The 13,457-nt window shown below is 45.4% G+C and overlaps 2 protein-coding genes across 2 annotated transcripts in view; one reads left to right on the forward strand and one right to left on the reverse strand.

Annotated features, from left to right (window-relative positions):
• LOC139173994 (IgGFc-binding protein-like) overlaps positions 1–13,457 on the forward strand; it is an 842,349-nt gene that overhangs the window by 634,166 nt on the left and 194,726 nt on the right. The window lies entirely within an intron of this gene.
• Positions 1–13,457, reverse strand: part of NPHS1 (NPHS1 adhesion molecule, nephrin) — an 87,589-nt gene that overhangs the window by 28,809 nt on the left and 45,323 nt on the right. The window contains exons 16-20 of the mRNA XM_070764152.1: positions 11,151–11,291; positions 9,907–10,047; positions 7,913–8,028; positions 1,888–2,059; positions 1,518–1,674 (exon numbers count right to left, since the gene is read on the reverse strand). Of these exons, the coding sequence (XP_070620253.1) occupies positions 1,518–1,674; positions 1,888–2,059; positions 7,913–8,028; positions 9,907–10,047; positions 11,151–11,291 (727 nt within the window). The remainder of the gene's footprint in view (positions 1–1,517; positions 1,675–1,887; positions 2,060–7,912; positions 8,029–9,906; positions 10,048–11,150; positions 11,292–13,457) is intronic.

The following is a 13,457-nucleotide window of genomic DNA, read 5'->3' on the forward strand; positions in this document are numbered from 1 at the left end:
CTCTTTCTTTCTCTCTCTTGCTTTCTTTCTTTCTTGTTTTCTTTCTCTCTCTCTTGCTTGCTTTCTCTCTCTCTTGCTCTCTCTTTCTTTCTCTCTTTCTCTCTCTTTCTTTCTCTCTCTGAGCTTCGCGGCACACCTGACTATGTCTCGCGGCACACTAGTGTGCCACGGCACACAGGTTGAAAAACACTGAGCTAGACTATGCCCTCTCCTCCCTGACCATTGAATGTTATGTGTGGATGTGACTGAGTTAATTGATTGCTTTTTAATGTAGGGGGATCTTAGCTAATAGTTGTAACGAATTAGATTTCTATACATACTGTTTTTGTATTTATCCTGTGAGCCGCCCTGAGTCTTCAGAGAAGGGCAGCATACAAGTCTAATAAACAACAACAACAACAATAATAATAGTAATATTATTATTATTATTAATAATAATAATAATATTAATAATAATAATATTAATAATAATAATAATAATAATATTAATAATAATAATATTAATAATAATAATAATAATAATAATAATAATAATAATAATAATAATAATAATAAACAACTCAACTCTAGTGATGGGCGAACCCAACGGTGTTCGAGTTTGGCAAGTTCGGATGAACTTTACGCAAAATTCAGCCGAACCCGAACAGGGAATCCCTCCCATGAAGAGATTCCGGGGGCGAAGTTTTGACGTCACCGGCAGGTTGCTAAGGACGCCAAGGTGATCACTTCCTGGATTCCATGTTTATTTTTACGTGAAAGGACCACCCTTTGCTTGCAGCGCCGCTGCGGTGTCCTTTTTCGTAAAAATAACAATGTTTATTTTTATGGGAAGATCTCCCTTTGAAGGAGCTGGGGAATCCCTCCCACGAAGAGATTCTGGGGGCGGAGTTTGACGTCACCGGCAGGTTGCTAAGGATGCCAAGGTGATCACTTCCTGGATTCCATGTTTATTTTTACGTGAAAGGATCGCCCTTTGCTTGCAGCGCCACTGCGGTGTCCTTTTTCGTAAAAATAACAATGTTTATTTTTACGTGAAGACCTCCCTTTGAAGGAGCTGGGGAATCCCTCCCACGAAGAGATTCCAGGGGCAGAGCTTTGACATCATCGGCAGGTTGCTAAGGACGCCAAGGTGATCACTTCCAGGATTCCATGTTTATTTTTACATGAAAGGACCGCCCTTTCCTTGCAGCGCCACTGCGGTGTCCTTTGAAGGAGCTGGAGAATCCCTCCCATGAAGAGATTCCGGGGGCGGAGCTTTGACGTCACCTGCAGGTTGCTAAGGAATCCAGGAAGTGATCACCTTGGTGTCCTTAGCAACCTGCCGGTGACGTCAAAGCTCCGAACGCCGAACACGACCCCGAACTTTGCCAGAAGTTTGAAAAAATTTCAGGTTCGTGTTCGGCATACCGAACGCTGCAAAATTCGGTACAGACCCGAATTGTGCGGGTTCGGTTCACCCATCACTACTCAACTCTTGTTTATTTCTAACTGCTTCCCCTCCTGATGAGGAATCTCACCTGGGATTTTGGAGATCGAGGGACACCCCGCTCTTGGCCCAGCTGAAGAGCACACTGGGCACACCCTGAGCACTGCATTGAAGCACAGCTTTGCTTCCTCCATCGCCTGAAGCTGCCACTTTACTCTGCCCGGGGCCCTTGAGGATTTCTGGTGGGTCTAGAGTAGAAGAGAGACGTGTGGTTAAAGTTGCGTTGCATGTGTGGAAGCTGCTGGCTGAAAAGCAAAGCAAAGAAAGGGATGACACTGAAGGGCTCAGAGAAACACACCAGGGGGTGAGTTGCAAGCAATTATGACAAGTAAAACATCGGGTTTTTCAAGGAGCCTTTAAGTCTAGGACATATTAAAGATCGACTAGTGTTTAATACTTACATCGCACAATCAAACGAGCACTGCTTTTGGCTGCTGGGGAGATGCCATTATCCACTTGACACTCATAAAGTCCAGCGTGCGTTCGTTGGGCTCCCTGAACCTGCAGCGTGCCCACCAGTCCTTCGGACGACAGTTTAAAACCCAACTCTTCCAGGCTGCGCTCCAAATCGCCCTACGTGAGATGCCAGAATAACAGGAAGGTTGCATTAAACCTTACAACTAGCAGCTGGAAATCCTTTCCCTTGAGCTGTGGGGCCGCGAGAGCCATCGTGGGGCTTCCTAGATTCACCCACGTTTCTGCAACACTCCGCGGCCTGCACTGGCTGCCGATCAGTTTATGGTCACAATTCAAAGTGTTGGCAATGACCTTTAAAGCCCTACATGGCATTGGGCCAGAATACATCCAGAACTGCCTTCTACCGCACGAATCCCAGCGGCCGATAAGGTCCCACAGAGTTGGCCTTCTCCGGGTCCCGTCGACCAAACAATGTCGTTTGGCGGGCCCCAGGGGAAGATCCTTCTCTGTGGGGGCCCCGGCCCTCTGGAATCAACTCCACCCAGAGATTAGAACGGCCCCCACCCTCCTTGTCTTTCGCAAATTACTCAAGACCCACCTTTGTCACCAGGCATGGGGGAGTTAAGATATTCCAAGATATTCCTTCCCCTAGGCCATTACAAGTTATGTATGGTATGTTTGTGTGTATGTTTGGTTTTTATAATAAGGGTTTTTAGTTGTTTTATTAAATTGGATTGTTACATGCTGTTTTTTATCATTGTTGTTAGCCGCCCCGAGTCTGCGGAGAGGGGCGGCATACAAATCCAATAAATAATAATAATAATAATAATAATTTATTCTCCTTAGACTCAGGGCGGCTTACAACATGTTAGCAATAGCACTTTTTAACAGAGCCAGCCTATTGCCCCCACAATCCAGGTCCTCATTTTACCCACCTGGGAAGGATGGAAGGCTGAGTCAACCTTGAGCCAGTGACGAAATTTGAACCGCTGACCTACAGATCTACAGTCAGCTTTAGTGGCCTGCAGTACTGCACCCTACCTGCTGCGCCACTTTGGCTCATAAAGAGTACAGTACCGCAGGCTACTTCTGCCGCCTGAAATTTGGCAGTTCAAATCTCACCAAGCTCAAAGCTGACTCAGCCTTCCATCCTTCCAAGGTCAGTAAAATGAGGAGCCAGATTATTGGGGATAATTTGCTGACTCTGTAAATGGCTCAAAGAGGGTTATAAAGCATTGTGAAGTGGCATATAAGTCTAAATACTATTGCTATCAAGGCTAAATTGCATTCAACTATAGACGTGTTTTTATATACCTACTATTATATTATATAGATGTCACACTTGTGACAGGTTAAAAACATACAAGTGCTCAAACATATAAAGAGAATATCTATAAAATGTTCTATAGGTGGCATCTGCCACCTGCCCGACTTTCTAAAATGTTCCCAAACAGATCACCAACATGTTGGAAGTGCCTAAAGAAAACCGGAACCTACTACCACACATGGTGGACTTGCCCCAATGCCAGAAAATATTGGACTAAAATCAAAAATCTTTTAGAGCAAATAACAAATTTACAAATTCCACTAAAACCAGAGTTATATTTGCTCAGAATTATTAGGCAAAAACTAGCAAAAGAGGATAGATACCTAATAGCACACATAACTACCGCAGCCAGAATTACATTTGCACAAAATTGGAAACTAAATAATGTTCCATCAACTTTAAATATAATAAATAAAATATATGAAATTGCTGAAATGGATAAATTGACAATGGAAATTAGACAAAAAGATAACACAGAATTCTACCAGACGTGGAAAAGATGGTATAATTGGGTAGACCAAAAAAAAAAAATTTTTAAAACTTTAAACATTTACAATGCAGTCAAATATGTTATTTCCTAGCAATCTTGTTACCCTTTGCTACTCCTTTGTTATGAAATATTGGATACAAGAGTGAAATATACACGACCAAGATTCGTGTAAAAATATGCACACAGTAAACACTAGTGAAAGCTGTAGTAACAATGCCAACCTGCAGGCTGGCAAAAATATGTTTTGTTTTATTTATTGTGCGTTTTTTTCTTTTCTTGTATATTGTGTGTACTGCTTTGTTGTTCTCTTTTCCTTGAATTGTACTTGTCTTGTTTCTGTTGTGGTTAGCTCTGGCCCAGCTCCTGCCCCAAGGACTGTGGATGTGGGGGAGACATCCACATGCTGCAGGCCTGTTTTGCCCCCCTGGTGGAATCTGCTGATGAAGGCTCCTCTGACCAAGAAGACATGAGTGACAGGGAGGAGGAGAGTGGGGCAGACAGCTCAGAAGGAGATCAATTATCTAGCTCCTCCTTGGATTCAGAACAAGAGTTAATGATACAGCCACGCATGCGGAGAGCGATGCATAGGCAGCAACAACTGAGAGATTATTATCAAAGAAAATGAGGCCACCTGTGGTTGGGTGGGGCTGTGGTCATTAGTGAGGCTGCTATAAATAGCAGCCTGTGGGTTTGGCCATTGTGGAGGATTATCTGATTGTTGTGTTTCGTGCCTGCCTTGCTGACTTTGACCTTTTGTGTGCTGATTTTTCCCCACTTTGAAACTAAACCAGAGCAAAGTGTGTTTCACTTTGTGAAAGAAGAAGGACTGTGAATTGCCTCACAGCTGCAATCTAAGTATCACAGAACTGATAAGGGACTTGTACAAATTACCAGTTTGTTTGGAGACGAGTGCTCTTTGCTATACCAAAAGAGGGCTTGGTTTAAGTGAATTTTCATTATAAAGAACATTGTTTTGAATTTTCAAACGTGTGTGTGTGTCTGAAATTTGTACCTGTGAATTTTTGGGAGGAGTCTACCAGAGAGCCCGACAGAACAGTTTCAGTGTAAATAATTAATAAAAACTATTTTTTTAAAAAAACATACAAGTGCTTAAAACAGGATCTTCTTCACCGATTGCTTTGAAATTTTGACACTGGCTCCGCATTTTACCGACAAAAGTTTGAGTCCAACTTAAACCAATCAAGATCGAACTGCTGGCAGTCAGCAGAATTAGCCTGCAATACTACATTCTAACCACTGCACCAGCAAGTGCTTATTGTATGTAAGTGATTGTAAACTGAGGATTAGCTGGAATTCAGAACTCTCTTTATTGCAGATTCCTCACCCAACCACCCCCATAATTCAATCCAGCCTACTGGCTTCTACATAGAGTACATCTCACATCCGCCTGTAGATGTGCGGCTTTCCTAAGCATGCCTTTGGCACCACTTACCACTGGCACGTAGCCCCTGGAAGATTATCCCCAGAAATTCTTGGACTTAAAAAAAAAAATCCCCATCTCTTATTTACCTTTAAGTATTGAGTAAAAGTGGAGCAAACCACCGACCACATAATGTCAGTCTCTAAAGAAGCATCGGCTCCTTCAAAATAGCCTCGTAATCTTGGAGTAATGCAAAATTCCAGCCAGACAGTTAAACGCATAGCTCATTCTTATGCCATTTTTTTTTAATGTCCATCTCCCCGCAGTCCATGCAATATGTCTGATTGTTCAGAGGTACATTACCAAAGCCTTTAAAATAAGTATTCTTTAGTCTTTAGCGGCCGTTAAAGAACCATTATTAGCCATCAAGTTGTAAAGGAGGTTGGAAAAAAAGGTCAACTCTCTTGGCATGGCTACATCTCATCCATTTTAATTGGAGAAGAAACCTTCTCCCGCTGGCACCGCTATTGAGTTCGCATACAGAATCAATGCCAATCCTTCCCCTGCTTTCTCCTGGCTTAGTCCTCTAACTTTAAATAAATAAATAAACACTTTATTGTCCTATAACCATGCAACGAAATTTGTACGATGCCAAAGACCAATCTCAACATACATAAGAATCCGAAAGAACATGCTCAACCTGCCACAATTTCCCACTTGAACCATCCAACATCCACACAACAGACCAAGTAGTATGGTCCAGTGGTTCACTGGTACATTGTCCCCCTAGTACAGTGATACAGTGATCCCTCGATTAGTGAGGTCTCGATTAGTGCAAAACGCTATACCACGGTTTTTCAAAAAATATTAATTAAAAAATACTCCACGGTTTTTTTGCTATACCACGGTTTTTCCCACCCGATGACGTCATACGTCATCACCAAGAGTCACTTCTCTGTCTCTTTCTCTTTCTTTCCTGTCATTCTCTGCTTCAATCATTTTCTCATTTCTCTTTTTTTCTCCCCTTTTTTCTATTATTTCTCTCTCTCTTCCTTCCACTCTTCTCTCTCTCTCTCTTTCTTCCTCTCTCTCACTCTCTTCCTTCCTTTCTCATCTTTCTTTCTCTCTCTCTTTCTCTATCTTGCTTCTCCCTCTCACACTCTCTTCCTCCCTCTCTCATCTCTTTCTTTCCTTCTCTCTCTTTCTCTATCTCTCCCCCTCTTGCTGTCGAGCGGCGAGTGAGCGAGCGGCCGGGCGGGTGAATGGGCAAGTGAGCGGCCGGGCGGGCGGGTGAACGGCGGGCGGGCGGGTGTTGGGGGGTGGGGGCAGCCGACATTCAAAGCAATCTTTGTCGGCTTCCGCACTTTCGTTGCTCCCTGGCTCCACCATCTGCGCATGCGCGGTCATGGAAAAAGGGCGCGCGTGCGCAGATGGTGTTTTTACTTCCGCACCACTATACCGCGGAAAATCGATTAGTGCGGGAGGTCTTGGAACGTAACCCCCACACTAATCGAGGGATTAGTCTTTGTCTTACAAACTTAATTGGTTCTGGGACGAGGTTCTTAAGGTGAAAAGTTTGTAAGACGAAACAATGTTTCCCATAGGAATCAATGGAAAAGCGATTAATGCGTGCAAGCCCAAAATTCACCCTTTTTGCCAGCCGAAGCGCCCGTTTTTGCGCTGCTGGGATTCCCCTGAGGCTCCCCTCCATGGAAAACCCCACTTCCGGACTTCTGTGTTTTTGTGATGCTGCAGGGGAATCCCAGCATCGCAAAAACGAGCGGAGAGGGGCGGCATACAAATCCAATTAATAATAATAATAACAACAACAACAACAACAACAACGGAAGTCCGGAGGTGGGGTTTCCCAGTGAAGGGAGCATCAGTGAAATCGCAGCATCGCAAAAACACCAAATCCTTGAAACCCCACCTCCGGACCTCTGTGTTTTTGCAATGCTGCGATTTCACTGAGGCTCCCCTCGCTGGGAAACCCCACTTCTGGACTTCCGTTGCCAGCGAAGTGCCCATTTTTGCACTGCTGGGATTCCCCTGAAGCATCACAAAAACACGGAAGTCCGGAGATGGGGTTTCCCATGGAGGGGAGCCTCGGGGGAATCCCAGCAGCGCAAAAACGGGCGCTTCGCTGGCAACGGAAGTCTGGAGGTGGGGCATCCCAGCAGCGACAGTGGGTTTGTAAGGTGAAAATAGTTTGTAAGAAGAGGCAAAAAAACCTTTAAACCCCGGGTTTCTATCTCGAAAAGTTTGTATGACGAGGCATTTGTAAGACGAGGTATCACTGTACATTGTTAAGTGCAATTATAGTTTTGGGATAAAAAAAAACTGTTCAGAAAACGTGGGGTTCGAGTTTTAATTGTGCTGTATCTTCTGCCAGAAGGCAATGGTCCAAAAAGATTGAAAGCAGGATGAGAAGAGTCTCTGAGAATGTTGTGCACCTTCCTAAAACAGCGAGATGTCAAGATATTATCCAGGGCTGGTAGCTGGAGCCCAATGATATTCTGGGCAGTTCTAATGATTCCCTATAAAGCTTTTTTATCTGCTTCCATATCATGCGAGAGTGCCATATGTCAGGATGCTCTCAATGGTGCTGTGATAGTAGGACAATAGATGCGGAGGTAGATTTATCTTCCTGAGCATTCTTAGGAAGTACAGCCTCTTTTGTGCCGTCTTCACAAGCTTGTTAGCATTCATAGTCCATGAGATGCCTTCTGTGATATGAATACCCAGAAATTTAAAACTACCAACCCTCTCAACCTCTTCACCATGTATGTACAAATATAACAAATATATTACCAGCCACCTCCACTGGAAATTCGGTATAGGGTTGGCATCAGCCTGGCACACAATTTCGGCGGTATGCCCTAGGTCCACGTAAGTTGGGTCTGCAATGCTGCGGATAGAGGGTGAATCTAGGTTGGGGGTTTTTTTGGGGGGGGGGAGAGAGAGAAAGCATAACTCAGTTCACATAGTTGTCTATTCAAGCCGTGTTAAGGATTTGACAGCTGCATTTCTACAACCAGCTAAGCTCTCCATTAATTTTAGCTTTGGCTGGAGGTGTCTGTGTGCGTATAATGCTTAATGTATTGTGCAGATTAAGTAAACACATTCGGTTATGTAAACTTAGCAAAATCGCACAGATCAGACCTAACCCCTGAGAAACCTGAAGGGAGAAAGATGGTGACCTGCTGTATTTTTCGGAGTATAAGATGCACTGGAGTATAGGGTGCACCTTAGTTTTGGGGGAGGAAGATGGAAGGGGGGGAAGCCTACAAAGACTTAGGGCTGGAAAAAAACTTCTTCACAGTAGCAATGAAAAAATCCTGGGAAGATCGTTAGCAGCTCATTCGGGCTGAAAAAACCTTTTTCAGAGGGAGTAAAATGAAAACAAGCCTGCAAAGACTTAGGGCTGGGGGGAAAAACTTCTTTGAGTAGCAATGAAAAAATCCTGCAAGTTGAAAAGATTGTTAGCACCTCATTCGGGCTGAAAAAACCTTTTTCAGAAGGAGTAGCAATGAACACAAGCCTGCAAAGACACACCCAAATTTTCAGCCTCTTTTAGTGTTGGGGTGGGGAAATGAATCTTATACTCTGAAAAATACAGTAAATCATGGCATCCTAATGTTGGAAGGAACCTGGAGAACCTCTAGTGCAACCTCTTGCCCAATATAAGAATCCTCATAATACAAACCACTTAATTAAATAGGCCAGGGGTGCCAAACTCAAGGCCCGCAGGCTGGATCTGGTCCATGGGGTGTTTAGACCTGGCCCATGGGGCCGGCCTTGGAACAGCAAAGGATTGCCCCATGGTGCCTCTGCCAGTGTGCCTCCCCCACACTCTGCAGAAGGCTATAAAAACAAATGAAAATAAGAAATGTCTCCCCTTTTCTGTTTGAGAATGCAAGAAGAGACAGGAAAGGAAAAGAGGGAAGACAAAAGAAAAAGAGTGAAGAAAGGAAGAGAGTGGGGAAGGAAAAATAAGGAAAGAGGGGAAGGGAGAAGAAAGGAGAATGAAGAGGGAAGGGAGAAGGAAGGAAGGAAGGGAAGGAGGGAAGAAAGAAGGAAGGAAGGAAGGGAAGGAGGGAAGGAAGGAAGGAAGGAAGGGGAGAAGTGGGTGGAAGGGAAGGAGAGAAGAAGGAAGGAAGGAGGAAGCAAGGGAGGGAGGTAGAAGGGAAAGGGAGGGAGAAGGAAGGGGAGAGAGGGAGGAAGGAAGGGAGGGGGGAGTGGGTGGAATGGAAAGGAGGAAGAAGGAAGGAAGGGATGGAAGGGAGGGAGAGAAGAAGGAAGGGAGGGCGATGGGTAGAAGGGAAAGGGAGGGAGAAGGGAGGGAGGAGGAAGGGTGGGGAGGGGAGAGAGGGAAGGAGAGAGGAAGGAAGGAAGGAAGGAAAGAAGGAAAGAAAGAAAGAAAGGTGCCACCGACATGAGTCCCAAACCACACCCACCATGGCCACACCCCAAGCCATGCTTCATCCCCTCCAGCCCTCCGAGGTCAAACACAACCCTGATGGGGCCCTCAATTAAATCGAGTGTGACACCTCTTAGAAGAAACTAAAAAATAAAATTGAGTAAGACATGGAAAAATGTGTCAATCTGAGTCCTTCAAGAAATGTTGGGACAAATTTCCCATAACCCCTGGCCACAAGCCATTATAGCTGGCCTGATGTAAGCTGGTGAGACACATCTGGATGAAACCAGCTTGGGAAAGGGTGGGTTAAACCAAACCTTTCTTTCTTGAATCTCTATAGACGTGTGAAGGCAGGAAATATATTCCTCCCAATCTGTCAACTTACAGTGCACGTTTAGGGTGATGGCGGTTTCATTCTCTCCTTCTGCATTCTCGCAGTGGATCCTGTATTTGCCGGCATCAGCCCGAGTCACATTCCAGATCTCCAGAGATCCACCATCCCGTAAGTGGTACCGTGGGGATCCCTCTATGACAGAGACAATCCATCACAAGTCAAGCTCGACAAAGAAGCAAGCATTTGGAGTACCAAAGCAAGGAGGGGGAGTTTCATACTGTAGGTCCGTGATGGCAAACCTATGGCATGTGTGCCACAGCTGGCATGTGATGCCATAATGGAGGACACGTGAGACTTTGCCATGTTTCAGCTCAGTGCAGGCTTATTTCTGGCCTTGGGAAAGGCCATTTCGTCCTCCAGATGCTTCAGGGAAGTTTCAGGGTCGCAAAAAAAATCCCCCAACTGACAAACCGGAAGTTCAGAAAAACACACTTCTGGTTTGTCATTGTGCTGTTCCCTCTTTTCCCTCTGTGGTCTCCCAGAAAGTCCAGGTAGACAGGACATCAAATGCAGTTTGGCCATTAGCATGCACATTTTTTAAAAAAAGCAAAGAGTAGTTATATAAGAAATGAGGGAGTGTGTTTGGACCTAGGATTCCACAAACCATGCGGCAGATGCCTTGCCCCAACAAAAAACCCTTTTTTATTAAGTTGCTGTGAATTCTTCTCATTCACATCCATCCAAGTCTTTCAAGGGTAAATTTACAGTCACAGACCTTATCTGGCTTGGAGAGCTGCCATGCCGATATCTTCAAAACTTGGCAAGAAGTCTCTGCGAGTCACTAACCAATTAAGCAAAGTAGTTGTCTCCTGCAACTCCCCTCCCCTTTTGCTCCCTTTTTATTTCCAATGGGAGGGGCCGTTCATTGTCCACCTGTGGCCTTACTCCCAAGTCAACCCTTGTTCCATAGCTCTTCCCTTTGTTTGACAGCACACAGTGGGAACAGGCTCCAGCTGTTCATCTGCCTCACTGATATCTGACTCCAAAGGCAACTGATAACTGTCTGACAGCCCTGGCCCCATCTCTGCCTCGGATGCAGAGCACTCATCAGAGCCTTCCTCAGACTTCAGGACTGGCCCATGTTCCTCCCCAACCTCCTCACTGTCCGAATCTGCTGGTGGACCACAACAGAGTGGGTTATTTCATAGAAAGCAGCAGGTAGAGGATATCCACCGATCCTTACCTTGCCCAAAGTTCTCGGTTCTTTAGATTTCACCCTAAGGTGTGGGACCCACCTGTTAAGATCATCTCTCCAAGGAAACTCCAGTGATAGGTGATCTCGGAAGGACTGGCAGAAACCAAAAGGGGCAACTGGGCAGATCCATGCTCCACAGCTTGCACTAGGTGGGTCTGCTCAGGGGAGAACTCTGGAGGAACTATGTTGAAAGAAATGAAGTTAGACATTTCGGGAGGCTTAAAGAGCAAGGATTGCTAATGGAGACATTATCATTTCTGGCTCATTGGTCAGTAGGTGGACCTTGACTTATGAGGGAGGGAGGGGGAGAAGGAGAGAGGAAGCCTGGGCTGGCTATCAGCCCTCAGATGTAAAGTCAATAGCCTCCAGGTCTGGAGATGGCTGATGAAGATATGCCCATTTTTCGCCATCACTCCGCGAACTGCATTGGTTGCCAACTAGTCTCCGAACACAATTCAAAGTGTTGGTGTTGACCTTTAAAGCCCTACATGGCTTAGGACCTGATTACCTACGGGTTCGTCTCTTGCCTTACGTATCCCATCGAATGGTTAAGGTCCACAGGGTCGGCCTTCTCCAGGTCCCGTCAGCAAGACAATGCCAGCTGGTGGGCCCTAGGGAAAAGGCCTTCTCTGTGGTTGCCCCTGCCCTCTGGAATCAACTCCCACCGGAGATCTGTTGGGACTGCAGAAAAAACAATTGCTGCCAACCTGCCTTCCATTGAGGACCTGTATACTGCACGAGTCAAAATGAGGGTGGGGAAAATATTTACTGACCTCTCGCATCCTGGACGCAAACTGTTTCAACTCCCACCCTCAAAACGTCGCTACAGAGCACTGCACACCAAGACAACTAGACACAAGAACAGTTTTGCCCAGAACGCCATCACTCTACTAAACAAATAATTCCCTCAACACTGTCAGACTTTTTACTAAATCTGCACTTCTATTTCTACTAGTTTTTCTCATCATTCCTAACACCCATTTCCTCCCTCTTAGGACTGTAAGACTGTAACTTGTTGCTTTTATCCTAAGATTTTTATTAATATTGTTTCTTCATTGCTTATTTGGCCCCTATGGCAATCATTAAATGTTGTACCACATGATTCTTGACAAATGTATCTTTTTCTTTTATGTACCCTGAGAGCATATGCACCAAGACAAATTCCTTGTGTGTCCAATCACACTTGGCCAATAAAATTCTGTTCTTCTATTCTTCTTCTTCTATTCTTTGTTGGAGTTTGGGGGGGCAAAAACTCCCTGCCCTACCTTCCTGGAGGCCCTCGGGAGACTGAAAACACCCTCCCAGAGCCTCTCGGTGCACCCAAAAAAAATCAAATGGTGGGCACACACGTGTGCGCTGGAGCTGAGCTAGGGCAATTGGTTGTGTGCCAACAGATAGGGCTCCCCATGCCCTAGCTGATGGTACACGCAGCATGTTTTCGCTGCATGATCTAATGGGATGGGTAACTAGGGCGAGATGCCCTCAGATAGCCTGCTCCTGTGCCACGAAGGGCTTTAAATTTTTAAACCAACAGTTTGGATTGTACCCAGAAGCAAACTGGCAACAGACGCAGCCGAGCAGAGGTGTAACATGTGCTGTTCTGGGAGCGCACTTGTCTCCCGTTCCTTGGGAGCCTCAGGGCCGCTAACATAACCAGGTCTGGAGGGATTTCGGAATGTAAGAAGGGATGGAGCTAAGCTAACCTTGGAGGGGAAGAATATTTGCCTGCACCACTGCATTCTGTAGCAATCCGACACTTTGCCCTTAGATTATCCACAGTTGACCTATCCAGATTCCTAAGAGGTCAGTAAGGGGCGAGTACAAGTGCACTAGAGTGCCTTCCGTCCTATTGCTCTCCTATATCTCCTATACCTTTCTTCTATTCCTATATCTCTTATTCTATTCTTTCATTGATATGTTCTTTTACTATATCTTCTTTTCTATTCTTTCATAGATATATTTTACTATGAGTATCTCCTCTATAACCTTCATCATGTATTTTACTATGTGTATATATATATACCGTATATACTCGAGTATAAGCCGAGTTTTTCAGCCCAAAAATGGGCTGAAAAACACAACCTCGGCTTATACTCGGGTCATTGACAAAGTCACCACACGAGGGCGCCATTGCTTGAGCCAGAGCGAGGAGGCACCAGCTTTTGTCCCCTCTCGCACGCGGTAGTTCCTCTCCCTGGCTCAAGCAAAGGAGGCAGCCATTTGCTCCAACCGAGAGGGGGAAAAAGCAATGGGAAGCCGGTGAGGTCGTGTGTGTGTGTGTGTGTGCATGCCCCCTCTCCCCCCCACCGTGAAAAAAGACAGCTACCTCTTGCTGAAACCCAGAGGC

The sequence above is a fragment of the Erythrolamprus reginae genome, chromosome 11 (genome assembly GCF_031021105.1).
Source record: "Erythrolamprus reginae isolate rEryReg1 chromosome 11, rEryReg1.hap1, whole genome shotgun sequence".
Taxonomy (NCBI): Eukaryota; Metazoa; Chordata; class Lepidosauria; order Squamata; family Dipsadidae; genus Erythrolamprus; species Erythrolamprus reginae.